The sequence below is a fragment of the Lucilia sericata genome, unplaced genomic scaffold (genome assembly GCF_015586225.1).
Source record: "Lucilia sericata isolate MDLA Ls3-8-SP2 unplaced genomic scaffold, ASM1558622v1 Contig000870F_arrow, whole genome shotgun sequence".
NCBI classification, from domain to species: domain Eukaryota; kingdom Metazoa; phylum Arthropoda; class Insecta; order Diptera; family Calliphoridae; genus Lucilia; species Lucilia sericata.
The window spans coordinates 91,690-109,221 of NW_023994861.1; the positions used below are offsets into that span (position 1 = coordinate 91,690).

The following is a 17,532-nucleotide window of genomic DNA, read 5'->3' on the forward strand; positions in this document are numbered from 1 at the left end:
CTATATTTTATTTAAAATATTATGGTTTTATATCATATCTCAGAAATGGTATAGTATAAGAAAAAATATATAAAAAAATAAAAATTGGACCATGAAGGGATCCATACATTACAGTAAAAAAAACTATTTTAAAGTTCTTCATTTGTATATCTTGACCTTTTTTCTTTTCAAGTGACCGGGACTTTCATAAATACATATAATTCTAAAGTGCAAACTTACAAAAAACGTGATGCACAAATGAGTTAAAAAGCGTCGCAGATGGAAAAGGGATGCGATTTTGTGAAATAAGTTAAAAATTTTATGAACTGTTTGTTGTAATAATCGCGTGATTTTTTCAAATAATTTTTCACTTTTGTTAATTTTTTCTTTTATTTTATTCCACAGAGAAAAATTCTTAACATTTTGTGAAATAATTTAAAAGTTTTATGAACTTTTTGTTGTATTTTCCGAAAAAAGCGTCGCAGTCGAAAAATTATTTGAAAAAATTGCGCGATTTTTTCAAATAATTTTCAAAAGACCTTTCGAATGATATATAAAAAGTAAAATTTGGATAGATAATGCGGAAGATATTCTACATTATATTATAAATCAGTAAATGCCCAGCGGTAAAAATACACATTATGTACTCGCTTATCTAAGTGATATTTCGTGGCAGTCAGTGGTGATGCTTTCACTTATTCTTCTACTTAGATTTAACATAAAAGTGTCCTAGGCTGCCTCATCGATGTGCTCTCGCTTACAATGTAAGCCACAATATCATTAAGACAAATTAAAATTTCACTTACATAATGTATGGAGTTCTAAGCGAAGTTAATGAGACGCCTATAAACGCTTGCAAATAAGAATGTAATGTATTACAATCCTATTTGCATTTGTAAGTTAAAGTACCATGTCTTCCGATTTTGTTATAGAAAATATATATACTTTTTATATTTATTTTAAAATTATGCAAGTTTATTTAAAAATGATCATCAAATAATAAACGTATATTATAGTTAATTCAATAAAAATATAATTAAACAATTTTAACGAAGATAAATAAAATGAATCTTAATTTTCTTTTGAAATTTTCGGTCATCTTCCTTTAGAGATCCTGTAAATAATCAAGAGGAAATTGTCAGTATTAAAACTAGAATATATGAAGTAAATTTACCCCAATTTTTAAGTCCGTTTCTGCCATTTAGATCACCACAATTATTTTAAATTTTTGCAATAAAATAACTTTTTTAACAAAACACAACGTCACTTACAAAAGATCAAATTTAAACTGAAACAAAAAGATTCTTCTTTTCATGTAGTATACAAAAGAAAAATAAAACGGTACTTTAGTTAAGTTTTTTTTTTAAGAAATAAAAACAAAAAACATGAAAAAGGCAGCTAACTCTCTGCTTAAATCGTAATCTATGTTATAATTGAAGTGCATGATATGTTGGATTACGCATACATTGCACTCTAAGTACTTAGATTGCTCGCTTAGAACGTCATACTGACGTCATCGAATATTATCTAAGTACTTTGTTTCATTTACCGCAGACATGTCTGTAAATCCTAAACCAAATGAGAGCAAGAAGAAATGTTTACACCAAACAATTTTAAATTAAGTTTAAAATATTATGAAAAATGCAGCTCTTTAGAGTCGGTAAGTTATGCCCAAGTATATGTATATAGTTGTGTAAATTGTGTAAATAGTTGTGAAAAACAAGAATAATTATATAAATTGTTTAAAATAATGATTTTCTTACAGCTCTGTATTTATAAATACAACTCTGTTGAAAATATTTTACTACTAATAATGCAACCCTGCTTCCATTAAATCCACCATCCACAGATTATAAAATATGGCGGTTAAATAATTTAAAAAGTCTATCAAGTGGATTCTAATTCAGTCAATTGAAGGAGAGAGAACGCCATCTTATCCTGGCTCGAAAATTTTTGTTTATTTCCTTAATTTTAAACAATTTTTTGAAAGTTTGTAAAAAAAACATTTTACTTTGTGACGTTTGTCAATAAATATTTAAAATCATGGAAGATTTAAATAATTTGCTACAGTTGACTGAAACGTATCCCATGCAGTTGGAACAAATGACAGAGGTAAGCAAAGAAAAAATGCCATTGGAGTATAATTGATGATGAAAAAAATAATTTTACATTGTTTAAAGGAATTTCTGTTGAAACTGCGTGTGATTTTGTGGGGTCAGGCAGCCGTAACAGCAGCCAATAAAGAAAAATTAAAAGATTTACCCGTGGCGTCACCACAACAGACAAAAAAGCGTATCAAACGTCTAACTTCCTTATGTGAAGATAATGAAGCAGAAGGTAGGTTTAGTAATAAAAAAATTGTTTGAGTAATTGCTGATTTCATAAAATTTTTTTAAATAGAAAAAACACAAGAACAAGCCGCAGCTCCGATAAATGATAAAAAATCGCTTTCACGAAAAAGTAAGCGATCTAACGCTGAACTATTAGCGTCAGCTGAAGCAATAGAAAATGCCAGCAAAGAGAATGAAGCTGAAGCGCCTGTACCGGCTCCACGAAAACTGGATGCAACAGTTACTGCACATGATGAAGACAAAGAAAGTGAAACAGCTAATGAAAACATAAGAAATTCAAATGCTACTGATCTTATGCCACCACCTCCTGCTCCTACCGCCTCCTCTGCCGATGATACGCTCAATCGGCGCCCACAACGGGCAGCAAAACTTAAATCAGAAAAGAACCTTAAAGAACCAAATTTGCATAAAAAATTACGTCGTCCCACTATCGATGAAGTTAAAGTCAAATTAGAACATGAACAACGAGCTTCACAAATGCATGAAGCCACCATTAATACAACAGCAACAGCGCAACATACAGCATCAGCAGTTTCGGGTAATGAGACAGTTGTTAAGGATTCATTGTCTAGCCAAAAATCCGACGATTCAGTTGTTGTTTTGCCTGGCAAACAACCCTCAATTGTTTCAATAAATTCTGATATTGAAGATGTGCCTTCGACAGCAAATTCCAATGATAATACAAAGGAAAAAAGTGAGTATGATATTATCTTTGATTAAATTAAGATTTTGATTTTAGCGATAGTTGACATATGAGTTTGAGTATAATTAATTTACATAAATTAGGTTTGCAGATACAAACTAACAAGGTTTGTGTAGAATTTTACCGTATTAAATTTAAGACAAAAATGTCTCATTTTAAAATATCGAAACGAATGTTTAGGAGAAAATGTACAAATTTTATTTTAAGGATTTAAAGCGGCCCTTATACATAAATAATGTTTTCCAGCTTTACAAAACAAAAAGTTGTTAATTCTAATTTCATGTTTCTTTGTTATATATTTAAATTGAAATAGTAACATTTAAAGAACAAGAAAATACCAAACTGACATTTAGATTTCCATTCATGACAAAGGGAAAATTCCGGTAGCAGTTTAAGTGTATTTCCACTAAATTTATACAATACTAGCTATTCCCAGTGTGCTTTGCTAACCTAAAAATAATATAAATAAAACCCCCACTTTACGATTTCTAAAGTGTATCGGCCTTATGTAAAAACTATTATTAAAGTTAACAATGGTTTACTACACACATTTCCATAAAAAACTGGTTTTAATAACCATTGTTAACGTAATCATTGTTTTTGCATAAGGCACAGTCTACCTTTAATGGTTTCCATATACATCTTTTGTGCAGAGTATGAAAACAAACGAAACATTTCGCAAACGTTTCCATAAACTTTTCAAAATTTTTAAATCGTCCTGTACATGAGCAAAACTAAAACAAATACTTTTTAAGTGAGAAAGAGCGAAAACAAAGCAATTGGCTTTTCGCTCATCTATTTCCTTTTTTTGCTTTTACAACAGGGATGGCAAAATTGGTACGATCGTACTTTTTTTGATACTATTTGATGTTCAAAAATACCGTGATACTCCCGAGTCTTATTTTTCAAATTTAAAATTACAAGAATGCTTTGGCACATATTTACATATAATTCTCAAAAATGCATCAACTAAAAGTTCTAGAAAAAACGGCTAATAAAATTATAGAGTAATGGAATTCTCTTCAATATTACCAGAATTTAAAAGATCTACTTTTAAAACGACTTTTTTAGAAGTATGTTTTGCAAATTATCAATGCAGCTCATTTCGAAATGGAATCGGAAATTGTACTTATTTTTATCTTGATTGACATTATATGAATATTAATCTAATTAAAATTCCGTTGTAAATATTTTATGATAAAATTACCAGAAATTTAAATTTTGCAAAAATATTCCACTTTAAAACAAATGTTTTGAAATTAGGCATTTAACCAAAGATAATTAAGAAGTTTTTGGTCAAAAATATTTGAATTTAAAGCAAATTATTGTTTCTTGTCATATTCAGAATCGGATGTATGAGTAAATATCCTATATAAGGTCTCATGGTATGGAGAGCAATGTATAGAATTTTATAGGACAATTGATTTTTTAACAAATGACACCTACGTCGGATTTTAATTTAATACATATTATGTAGATATTAAAGCGATTTATTGACAATAAACAAACTTTTCATCGATAATAATATTTGTAGCGCAATTATTAACGTTAAGTTGAATTTATAAATTCATTCTCGTATAGGGCCAGGGTCAAATGTGGCCTGAAATATTGAAATATAACAAATTGTATCATGGCTGCTTTAAATTTAACATATTTACAAAGTACAATATCGGTGTAATATTTGTACTTATGGTACCTATGGGATATCATGTAACCATTTTCTTGGGCAAGAAATTATGTAGCAAATTTCATCAAATTATATCTAAAAGGTTAACATTGAGGGACGGACAAAGATTCATCATATCAACACATAATGGCTTTTCTACTTCCGTATAAAAATTTCTAAATAAAAATGTATTTTGTTAAAAAAAATGATTTAAGTACTCTGAGGGCCAAAAGAGTACCCTCTGAAATATTTTTTGATACTGAAACAAAATCTCATTTTCCATCCCTGTTTTACAATCGTACATTTGAGAACAAAACATGATGTGCTCAAAAGCAAAAACAATACAAAACCAAATGGGAAAATTGTTTTTGTTGTTTTGGTTTTGTTTTACTCACTGTAAAGATCAAATGAAAACAATTGCATCAAATTGGATGAAAGTCTTTTATTTTCCCCAAAATGTTTACATAGATGTTAAAGTCCTTTGTCCAAAATTTGGAGATTCGAGCTCTACTTTTAATTAAACGAATTATTGTGTTTAATTTATATGGGAGGTGCCAAGTGTCCAATTGCTAGGCCGCCAATTTATTACCGAAATATTCACATTCATGCAAAGATATTTGTGCAAAATTTGAGAATATTGGCTCCAATAGTTTCTTAGTTATATGACTTTTTTTTATTTTATTTATGTGTATTTTTCTCCGAAATGTTAACATGGACTATTTCTAGTCCGCCAATTTATTACCCAAGTATTCACATGGATGCAAAAGTAGTTCGTGCATAATTATAGGATCTTAGCTCTAATAGTTTTTCAGATATACGAATTTTTGCATATAATTCATATGCTAAGCCCCTCTAATGAAATTGCGACCGTTTTTCCCCACATGTTCTCATGGATGTTAAAGTTCCTAATTGTTTCCCAGAAAATGCCCCGCCCCCCTATTGCTAGTCCACCCATTTTTTGCCTTAAATATTCATGTCGATGTCAAATGTACTATATTCTTATATAGGAGGTGCCACACCCACTATAGCTAGACCGCCCATTTTTTCCCGTATGTTCATATGAATGTCAAAGTTGTCCATACAAAATTGGAGGACTAGCTGTTGTAGTTTCTGAAATATACAACTTTTAATTCTTATTATGAATGTGTGCGTGGCACCGCGCCTAATTAAAATTTCGAAATAAAAAGTAGCTTATAGTTCCTTCTAGACTTACAGGAAGGGAAGTGAAAATTTCAAGAAAATCGGTCCTGTAGTTTAGGCGTCTATAGACTTCAAACAAACAAACCTACAAACAAATCCACAAACAAACCCACAAACAAATAAACACACATTAATTTTTATATAGTAACTACACATGAAGAAGAAGACAGAAGATAAAATAATTCTTTATTGAGGAGTTTGTATGTAATAAAATCTCCTTTAGACTTAATGATGACGGTGCTATCTTACAAGCTGCAATATAATCAATAAGATATTATCGGATACCTTATGGGGATATCAGAATTTATACTGACAGTCAACCTGCTAAATTCCTGATTGGTGTGCATTTCACATCATGGGATGCAGAGATATTCGATACTCTTCCTTAATTGGCTAATAGGACATGTGGATAAACTAGGATGTATATTCTAAATATATACTAATTCTGTAATGTTCTTCTATCGGCCATAACAAACATATATCCGATATCTGTTACAGTTCAGTTCTTGAAGGAGGGCTTTTATAACTTTTATATAATTTTTGAAAATTTTAAATCGGATGTATCTATTCCCCATTGAGTATAAAAAGTATATCGAAAGTTCACGAGAGTTAAAAAAGTTTCCGCGCAAAATGCTTTAAAATTTTCGATATTTACTCTAAAAATTTTATATTTATTACTACAGAAACGGACATTTTTGATATATACAAATCTTATTGTTTGACCCACGACATAAAGGGAAGAATCAAGAATATGGGCTGCGTTTTATTTCTCCTCCATTCATTTTAGAGAATTGATTTGTCGCGTAAGGTTGTTTTTTCACCAAAATGAACCGAGGAAAAGGTTTTTGTTATTAGAACAATAGTTTTGGTTTAAACCTAAGACGCTGTAACCTCGTATGGATCCTCATAAAAAAAGAACTCAATTATATGTAATTGTTCCACTCTAGAAACAGCTTGTTACCAGACTATGGTGGACTTATTATTAATTAGAACGATTAACTACATTTCTAAATTTGTCAAAATGGATGTGAATTTACTATTCACAATGATTCTCTGTTTACACATCCTAATATTTTATCTTCTTCCTCTATCATCACCTATTGCCTATGGTTTTCCCCTTTCCTTACAATTACGCTCATACAATCAATACAAAGAGACCTCCAGGACCCAATTATTTTTTTACTCTTGGTAGTACTCAGCCTGTGAAACCTAACCTAATATAAGTTGATAAAAGAATGTTTCCTTTTAATAAGGTTTCCACCCCGGGCCGCCCTTACCTTGAATTTATTGTAATCCTGTAATTCTGGTAGTAAAATATGATTAACACCTTTTTTTCCTCAAAAGTTTTATTCGTGTAAAACGGTACAGTTACATATTATATGGGAATCGGTGTTTACAAAAAATTGGACTGGCCGATGAAATTAATTTCTGAGCCATCGTGCAATAAGGCGGATTTTCATTTAAAGCATTTGTTATTAAGCGGCGACGAATATCAAATGAGGATATATGAACATTTGAGTTTATAAAATATCTGTCTAAGTTTATTTATTTGGTGGGAGATCAATCTCAAAACTTAAATTTTTAGTTTAATGTTTCTTGGCAGAACAGTTGTTTTGATTTTTTTTATAAAAATCGTATAAAACCTTTACGAAAAATCCAATAACCCCGATTATCTAAATTACAGAAAAAAGTACTGAATCAACAGAAAATGAAATGCGTGAAATACGCATTAAAATTAAACGTGAAAAAGTCAGTTTGTGTAATCAAGAAGAGTTACCACCAACAGAGTCTCCTTCAGATGAATCAGTATTTAAAGCACCAAATGCCTTGCCATTGCCCATGACTTTATCTAAAAATGAGACAACAACAACGACTATGGAAGAGACTTCAATGGCCAGCAGTATATTATCGTCAACTACAAATACCACAACTGCTGCACCAGCCAAGAAGGGACGCAAGAAAAAGGATGTCGTTCACAAACCCATTAAAGTCGAACGTTTTAGTGATCTTGATCCTAAACCATCGCCAATCGCTTCGCGAACTCGTCAAGGCAGTTTGGGTAGAAGTGAAAATATGGAAACTTCGCCAACTAAAGAAACGAAACGACCGACTTCTATATATGAGGACGCAGTTGAGACACCACCTTCTCGTAATTCAAAGGAAACTAATAATGCTACTATAACTGTTACTGGTGGTATTGTCAATGAGACAGTTAATCTTGGGCCTGCCAGTGATGCTACTATGAATTTGGGTCCCATACCAGGTGATGCAACATTTTGTACCAATCCAGCCCAAACAACATTCCAAGTGGCACCCGGTCAAACGACATTTGTTATGGATTCAAATCCTAACGCTACAGTCACTTTAAATAAACTTTCGGGAGCTGGTGCTCCAGGCGATGTCACCTTTGATGTTAACCAAGTAACAAAATCGACTAAAGATGATGATGCAATTGGCCAACGTTCATTTGAAACTGCTAAAGATTCCTCTATACCTAATGATGACGATAGTCTTTTGACGGAAGAAGATGAACAGGAAAAACCAATAGTGACAACAAAATCAAAAGTGTCAACAGCATCAGCTAAATCTAAATCGAAAGGAGCAGCAAAAACTTCCACTTCAGCTAAAGCTGCTGGTTACAAAATGCCAACACGTACAAATGAATTATTCAAGTAAGTATTAAAAGTTTCATCTGTAAATGCTTGTAGATATCTACAGTTTCAATTTATTTTAGTCCTTTGGCTCAAAGTCCTGTGAAAATGCGCGTGGAAGCATTTGAAAATGCTGCGGCTGCAGCAACCGAACAATCTAAACGACCATTGCGTACTAAAAAGGAAAATGTTACACCAACTGTAAGTAATAATTATAGATTATTTTCCAAAATGTTTAACAGTTTATTTAAATTTATCACGTTTTCTTTTAGTCTGCTACAACACCAGTTATTGGTAAATTACCAGCACCTGCATTAGGACGTTTTCTCACGCCCACACAATCTTCAAACATTGCTTCTGCTAATAGTGCTATCGCCAAGAAAGGCCCTACAAGTGCTTCGAAAGCATTGCCCATGCCTAAATCTGCAAATGCCTCAAGTTTGCAACGCAGTAATTCAACAGCTTCAACAAAAACACTACAACGCGAAAACAGTGCCGATGATTTCCGTAAAGGTCTACACAATCTCGCAGAAGAACGTAAAAAACAACGTGAACAGAAGCATTTGTTAGCCGCTCAACAACGAGAGGCTAAGGAACGTGAGCGTGCTGAACGCATGGCGAAATTAGCCAAGGAGCGTGAGGAGAAGCGTCAATTGAAGAAGCAACAAGAACAGGAACAAAAGAAACGTGAATTGGAAGAAATACAACGGAAGTTGCGTCAACAACAGGAAGAAGAGGCTGCCAAATTGAAGGCCGCCAAAGAACGTGAAATGCTTATGCAAATGAAACAACAGCAACTGTTGGCCAAGCAGAGAATGATGCCTCCGCCACCGAAAACATCCTCAAAATATACATTTGAAATGTTGCACGAAGATGATTCAACTGATGATGAAGATAAAGTATCATATAAACGACCACCACCACCAACCTGGAGTAGAAGTAATTATTTTTATTTCTTCTTTTTAATCGCCAATATATTCTAATGTCATTCTGGTCTTCTTTCATTTCTCTCGTTTAGGTCATGTGCGTGGTCCATTTATGTTAAAACAGGAGTATATACCATCGGCTATTATTGATAGTTTCTTCTCTGTGCAACCAATGACTCCAGATCTGAAAATAATTTTCCCCAACATAGATGCTCGTCACTTGAAACGAAATTCGAGTGCTGTATGGTCTACACCACCACGCTACTCAGAACTGCCCAAATATTGAGTTATTCCTAAAACCTTCACACTAATAATGCGTTTTCTTTTCGTTTATCTTTGTTTTAAGTTCATCTTTAAATTGTTTGCGGAGATCGGTCTAGATCATCTTTATGAAATGTTTAAACAGATTTATTTTGTATTTATGTTTTTTTTTATTTGGAATCAGGACTTGTCGATTTGTGTTGGAAAATTGAATAGAGATCTAATAATGCCTCTGGAAGTTAAAGGATTTTATGTGAAATACTTATATAAAAGATGTCCCGGTCAATTTTATTTATAATTCATCATTTATTCATTGTTTTAAATCCCATCAATATAAATACATACATACGTATGCAGGCACAAACACCATAATTCTTATAATTGTGTAGTACTTGTACATTGTTTATGAATTTGTATATCATTTTCTATGTTTAATAAAAAATATTTCAAGTATTAAATAAATGTTACCCGAAAAGTTTTATTGCAGCTTTAACGTCATTTCCTACACCGAAATAATTTAATTTATAGGAACGACTTGATGTGGAATCAAGTCGTGGTACGACTAGGTGGAAAGAGACACCGTCCTGTGGTACTGCTCTATAAGTTTTTAATAAATGTCTTTAAACTCAACGAGCGTCTGACGACCAGTAGGTAATTCACTATCCATCTCCATACAAAGGTGACTTGAGTATGATATCTGAAAGTGTACGAAGGGAATGACAGTCACTAAACCCCCCATCTTTTATTATTATAGTTCAGTAGAGGAACTATAAAAACTATTTGTTTTTAGTTTAATAAAGTCTTTATTAACAACCGAGCTCACAGTGCTATATATGGTGGACAATTCTACGTCCAATACAACAATAGAACTTAAAAATAAACATTATTTACTAGACTAATTTATAGTGGTTGGCGATTTCAATTGCAATTTATTTGATTTAGCTAAGTCATCTATTGTTCGTTCCATGTGTATGATTTTAAGTTTGAATATAGTTCATAATAATAGACCGACACATTTTGATATTTCGCATAATTCTACGTCACTTATTGATTTTATTTTAGTGAGTGATTTTTCTTTCTTGGACAGTTCTTCTCAATTTCCTTCCGTTTCGAGACATGCTATGATATGTGCTTCTTTTGACTTGAATGTTGGTTATGAACAGGAATATATTCAGTTTCGCGATTTTAGGCATATAGATTGGGATGGTCTTCTTCTTCTTAAATTTTTAAATGAATATGATTCATCTGCTATTTTTACTACTTCTGATGTTGACCTACTGTGCGTTCGTATTTACTCCTTACTTTATGATTTACTATCATTTGTTCCTGTGGTTAGGAGAAGACTATATTGTAATAATAAGGATTGGATGGCATCACAGGAAATTGTTCTGGCTCGGTCTTTAAGGGACCTTGCTTATTGTGCTTATTTGCGTGACAGGTCTGTTCTGAAATGGAAGGTTTACTGTAGACATCGAAATAAATTGAAGAGTGTCGTGCGTAGGGTAAAGAGAAGGTATTATACAGCGGTCTTTGGAAGTCTAGATAATGCGGGTGTATGGAAGGTTCTTAGGGGTGCTGGTTGTTTGGGTGATAGGGGATTGACTTATGATTTTGATGGTGATTGCGTGAATGATTTTTTTGTAAATATTTAAGATTAATTTTTCCTTACGTTTCGGGCTATTTCTTGCATTTGTTTAATACGATCATAACTACATCGGTTTTTCCTAAGTGTTGGAAGACCGCTAGGATTGTTCCTATACCGAAATCGAGGGTTGTGAACAGTCCTTGTGATCTTAGGCCGATTTCGATTCTTCCGGTACTTTCGAAGATTTTTGAGCATTTAATGAAGGACCAATTATTAGAGTTATTTGGATTTAATTTATATGAATCTCAATTTGCTTATCGTAGGGGACACAATACTACTTCTCTCTTACTGAGTATCTGAGATCTGCCTGCAAACTTATTTATTCATATATTTTTGGAAGATCGCAGTTTGTTTCTTTGAATAATGTCAGTTCGTCTTTGTTGCCTGTCACTTCTGGAGTTCCGCAAGGGTCTATCCTAGGTCCTCTTTTGTTTATTCTTTTTATTGATGACTTGCCTAGTGTTATTGATCCATGTATATGTAGGACATATTTATATGCGGATGATGTTGCCCTACTTTTTGATTGTGATTATGACTTTTTGGATATATTGGAGGGCAATATCAACTTTTACCTCCAGTCTGTTTATGAATGGGCTTCGTCGAACCTGCTGTCTATCAATAGCTCAAAGACGAAGGCGATTGCTTTCAATCCCTTGAATAGATGCCGTAGTAATTTTAATATCATTATGGATGGCTCTAGAATTGACATTGTGAATCAGTTTCGGTACCTTGGTGTTATATTGGATAGTAGGTTGGATTTTGTATCGCACATTGACGCATTGAACGGAAAAATGTTGTTTATGTTAAGAAGACTTTTTTGTACATGTGCTTTTTTACCTGAGTTTATTAGGATTAGGTTGGCCTATTCCCTATTCTTAAGCGGACAGGTGTCTGGTACTTTTTTCAATTTCGGCCCCTTTAGGGAATAAACGGGTAAAAACTGTATTTTGGTACTTTTTTTGCACCCCATGTATCTTTTAAGCCAGTGAACATTCAAACAATATTTTTGACTCCTTCATAACTTGACGAAAAAATAAAAATATAAATTTAGTACTTTTTGGTTATTCGGATGTTTAAGGGGTGAAAATTGTACCTATTTTTGGTACTTTTTTCATAAAACATTGATTTTGGTTTATTAACTTATACATATAAATACATAATAACGGGCTCCCACTACGATGTTGCAACATTTTGGAATAGAATTTTTATTTCGTTAATGGGTAGAAAAAAAGTACCAAAAGGGGTAAAAACGGGAAATTTGATTTTATTCAAACACAAATGATCCAATTTAGATAAAATTTTTAGATTTAGAAACACTGAATATGCTAATGAGGTGTTATTTGGAACCACGGTATCAAGTGATATTTTTTGGTACTTTTTCATTCTTCATCTGGTACTTTTTGAGTTTTCTTTGATATTGAAATCGAAACATGAAATTAATAATAAAGGGACTTTTCGGTACTTTTTCGTTCTACACAGGTATTTTTTTGAGTTTTCTTTAAAATTAAACCTAGAAGCATGAAATTAAGCATGTAGAGCCCGGAGTAAATGAGAATCTATAAAAGGGGACTTTTTGGTACTTTTTCGTACTTCGACTGGTACTTTTTGAGTTTTCTATTAAATTTAACCTAGAAACATGAAATTAAGCATGTAGAGCCCGGAGTAAATGAGAATCTATAAAAGGGGCATTTTTGGTACTTTTTCGTTCTTCAAAAGGTACTTTTTGAATTTCCTATAATATTGAACCTAGAAACATGAAATTAAGTATGTAGAGGATGGATTAAGTGAGAACCTATAAAAGGGGACTTTTGGTACTTTTGCGTTCTTCAAAAGGTACTTTTTGGATTTTTGTATAATATTGAACCTAGAAACGTGAAATTAAGCATGTAGAGCCCGGAGTAAATAAGAATCTATAAAAGGGGACTTTTTGGTACTGTTTCGTTCTACAAAAGGTACTTTTTGAGTTTTTTATAAAATTTAACCTAGAAACATGAAATTAAGCATTTAGAGCCCGGAGTAAATGAGAATCTATAAAAGGGGCATTTTTGGTACTTTTTCGTTCTTCAAAAGGTACTTTTTGAATTTCCTATAATATTGAACCTAGAAACATGAAATTAAGTATGTAGAGCCTGGATTAAGTGAGAACCTATAAAAGGGGACTTTTTGGTACTTTTTCGTTCTTCAAAAGGTACTTTTTGCGTTTTTGTATAATATTGAACCTAGAAACGTGAAATTGAGCCCGGATTAAGTGAGGACCTATAAAAGGGGACTTTTTGGTACTCTTTCGTTCTTTAAAAGGTACATTTTGAATGTATAAAAGGGGACTTTTAGATACTTTTTCGTCCTTCGACTGGTACTTTTTGAGTTTTCAATAAAATTTAACCTAGAAACATGAAATTAAGCATGTAGAGCCCGGAGTAAACGAGAATCTATAAAAGGGGACTTTTTGGTACTTTTTCGTTCATCAAAAGGAATTTTCTATAATATTGAACCTAGAAACATGAAATTAAGTATGTAGAGCCTGGATTAAGTGAGAACATATAAAAGGGGACTTTTTGGTACTTTTTCGTTCTTCAAAAGGTACTTTTTGGATTTTTGTATAATATTGAACCTAGAAACGTGAAATTGAGCCCGGATTAAGTGAGGACCTATAAAAGGGGACTTTTTGGTACTCTTTCGTTCTTTAAAAGGTACATTTTGAATTTTCTATAATATTGAACCTAGAAACATGAAATTAAGTATTTAGAGCCTGGATTAAGTGAGATCCTATAAAAGGGCACTTTTTGGTACTTTTTCGTTCTTCAAAAGGTACTTTTTGTGTTTTTATAATATTGATCCTAGAAACATGAAATTAAGCATGTGAAGTTTTAATTGATACTTTTTGAATTTTCTATAATATTGAACTTAGGAACATGAAATTAAATAAAATAGGTCTTTTGGTACTTTTTCGTACTTCACTGGTACTGGTACTTTTAGAGCTTTCTAAAATATTGAATATATAAACATAAAATTAAACACGCAGTATCCTAATTGAACGAAAATTGAAAAAGGATACTTTGGTACTTTTTTGTTCTTTTACTAATACTTTTCTATAATATTGAACCTAAAAACATAAAATTGGACATGCAGCTTCCTGATTGTATAAAAATCTGTATGCAATTTTTTTGGTTTCTGGTTAAAAATTAAACATGCGTCATGCTGATTTAATGAAAATATATAAAAAGGTACTTTTTCGTTCTTCAACTATTTTTTTAATTTTCTGTAATATTGAGACTAGAATCATAAAATCAAACTTAAAGAGTTCTCTAAAAGGGGAATTTTTGATATTGCAGATATATATACATTTACAATAATGATATTTATTTTATTCCATTACGATGAGGGTAGCGAAGCACACTGGGTATAGCTAGTAATAAATAAATAATTAAAGTCAAAGCGCAATTCTAGGAAATTTATTGAAAAGGTAAACCAACAAAGACGAAGGATGTTGAACATCTTTGAAATCGGTCCAATTACGAAGCAGCCGGTCAACATGAAACTGGACTGGATAAGGATAAGGGTATCAGTATGCAAGTTATTGAAGGCGCCTTCCATGTCAATGCATACCGCCAGCGTATATAGTTTGTTATCGAAGGATTCACCTACAATAGTGGACAATTTTATTCAATGCGGTTTCCACTGATCGTACCTTTACATAAGCATGTTGTTTGTATTTCAGGTGTTTGTGATGAATTCACAAACACCTAGTTGGTATCCCAACCTATTACTACTTTCTTAATTTTCATCAGATCCTACGTTGGAGGTGTCTTATAACCGAAGGGCAGATGAACAGATGCAAAGTATTTGTTGCCACGCCCTTGCTTCAGCATCTTTGCATCCGATGTTGATAATACTATTGAGAGGAGAAAGCATTAGTTCTTGTGACATAAGATACATGTTCTCGGGTGAGACCCTGTATCTGTGTAGAAAAGTTGAAAATTTAAGTGATTTAATCCAGAAACTTTGTTTTGAATCGTTCACCACCCATCAGATAATCTCTATCATGGTCATCTATTAAACGGTCTTATAGCGAGTTAGCATTATGTGTTGACACTGTGGTTTCCTTATCAAGTCTAGCGATAGCAGTCTTTTTAATTTACACCTTCCCAATTTTTGAAAGTACCGCTGTTCTGCCAGTGAGTGATTTCCTCCTCGCTTTTAGTATTTGACTACTGTTTTTATGTTAAGTCTTCTGAAAATCACAGATGTAGGGTATTAACTGGTCGTAATTAGGCGTTTAAAAAGTTTGCAACAATTGTAATCTGTAAAGAAAAAAGAAAATCATTGTAAGTTTTTCATTTATCATTATGACTACAACAGAAGTTGTTCGGAATAGTTGTTAAAAAGGAAATTTTACAAAAACAAAAAAAAGTAACGACAAATGACTTTAGGGTGCAATTTGAAGTACAACCTATTACATTGTGGTTAAACTTACCACGAATATTGAATTCCCATTCAAAATGAAAATTGATATTTCGATGTGATTTTTCCACAGTCTTCATTGGCTGTCATTGCATTTTCTCCAACGATCAAACAGTAAGCAGCAAAAGCTACAAAACAATTGATCTATAGTCATTCGATCAGATCAAACAAAGTACAAACAATATACATTGATTTAAGAAGAAGAAACAGAAATCTGAAACACGGTATGTATGTATGTATGTATGTTCATATACGAATATATCTGATATAAAGTGAGAAAAAAAGACTTTCAACAAATTTCAATTTCTTTTCAATCATAACTAAAATGTAAAGAAATAAGTATGAAGTATAAAATCGAAAAAAGTACAATAATAAGATTTCTTCTAATTTTCTTTTCTTTTAATATTTTTTTTATTTACAATTTAAAGATATACATCAAAAATTGTACGCTTGTACAAATCTCAGTATGTTGTCTGTTTGTTTGTATAATGATTGAGTTTTTATACATTTTTGGTGTCACTAGACTTATAAAATCTTCTTCCATTGTTTTTACCACATAAGCATGCGATCGACTGTAATACCTCTTTTTAAACCAATATGTTTTGCCTTTTCAACGACATACCATATTAATGAACTGTAAACATTTTTTAACTTCTTTATTTGTTTTAAAGATTCTTGCTGTTACCTTACACTAACTATATTATTAACTTTATTTAGGAACTTAATCTTAAAGTTTTTTTTTTGTGAGATCAGGGATATACAATATGAATTTGGTTTATTTGGTATTAAAAGTGGTCAATATCGGTTAACGTTTTCATTTGGACAGCGGGATACTATTTAAACACTCATGAAAATTTCTCTCACGTTTATAAATAACTTCCAAATGAAAATGATAAGAACCAAAACTTCTTAATTTTCAGGGCGTCCAATATATTAGTTTAAAAATTATGGTATTAAGGTATAATTCGACAAAAATGATATGTTCTACGTTCCATAAAAGGCCCTCTTACGGAAATTAGTCTGATGTTCATATTAATATTCATATGTGATAATAAAATGCAATAAGTAAATCGTGGTAAGAAATTACAAAGCGATCGATTCATAAAGACGTAAGTCCATATATATGATCACCTTGAAAATTCACTTTTATAGCGGATTTTGAAGATTCGGCTTAGCCTAATATTACACACTTCCTAGTTCTGTATTAAATTGAATCATATTACAGCAGCGCACAGTGGTAGCATTTCGAAAAAAAGGGAAATAAATTTGTTATTTCCTTGGTACGCATCCTAAGGATGCGAACTTAGCACTACACTTAGCCACAGCAACTGTCCTTTATATTAAGAGCGCCTGTGTGGCATATAATGCTCAGTAGCATCTATGTATACCCTATGCCAAGGCTGGGTAGATGGTGTATTTTCGGCAACATTTAGTTTTAAATATAGTTGAGAGTTCCTACTTTAAAGCTTCGATACAACAAGAATGAACGATGAATAAAGCCATTGGGGAGCGAATGCATGGCCAAGCTATATAAGGCTCGAAGGAAGTTGAAATAAGATGCTTCAGAAGAGTCAAGACTAGAATATTTGGCGGGTATATCGGACTCTTCTTTAATCTCTTCTTAGGCAATTTTAAACACCGGGAATAAACCCAAGAAAAATAAGAGATTCTCATTTGCCCATAACTTTT

The 17,532-nt window shown here is 32.2% G+C and overlaps 1 protein-coding gene across 1 annotated transcript; it reads left to right on the plus strand.

The window, feature by feature from the left end:
- The first annotated feature begins 1,870 nt into the window (after positions 1-1,870).
- On the plus strand, positions 1,871-10,204 carry LOC119608693 (formin-J). Its single transcript, XM_037963205.1, has 7 exons — positions 1,871-2,091; positions 2,160-2,316; positions 2,380-3,024; positions 7,584-8,571; positions 8,634-8,751; positions 8,823-9,489; positions 9,569-10,204. The coding sequence occupies exons 1-7, from the start codon at positions 2,023-2,025 to the stop codon at positions 9,760-9,762; spliced, it is 2,838 nt and encodes a 945-aa protein (XP_037819133.1). The 5' UTR covers positions 1,871-2,022; the 3' UTR covers positions 9,763-10,204.
- The last annotated feature ends 7,328 nt before the right edge of the window (positions 10,205-17,532 follow it).

Coding starts and splice junctions, on each gene's coding strand:
- LOC119608693 (XM_037963205.1), top strand. CDS start 2,023: ATGGAAGATTTAAATAATTTGCTACAGTTGACTGAAACGTATCCCATG. Junction 8,572..8,633: donor CGTACAAATGAATTATTCAA/GTAAGTATTAAA, acceptor AATTTATTTTAG/TCCTTTGGCTCAAAGTCCTG. Junction 9,490..9,568: donor ACCACCAACCTGGAGTAGAA/GTAATTATTTTT, acceptor TCTCTCGTTTAG/GTCATGTGCGTGGTCCATTT.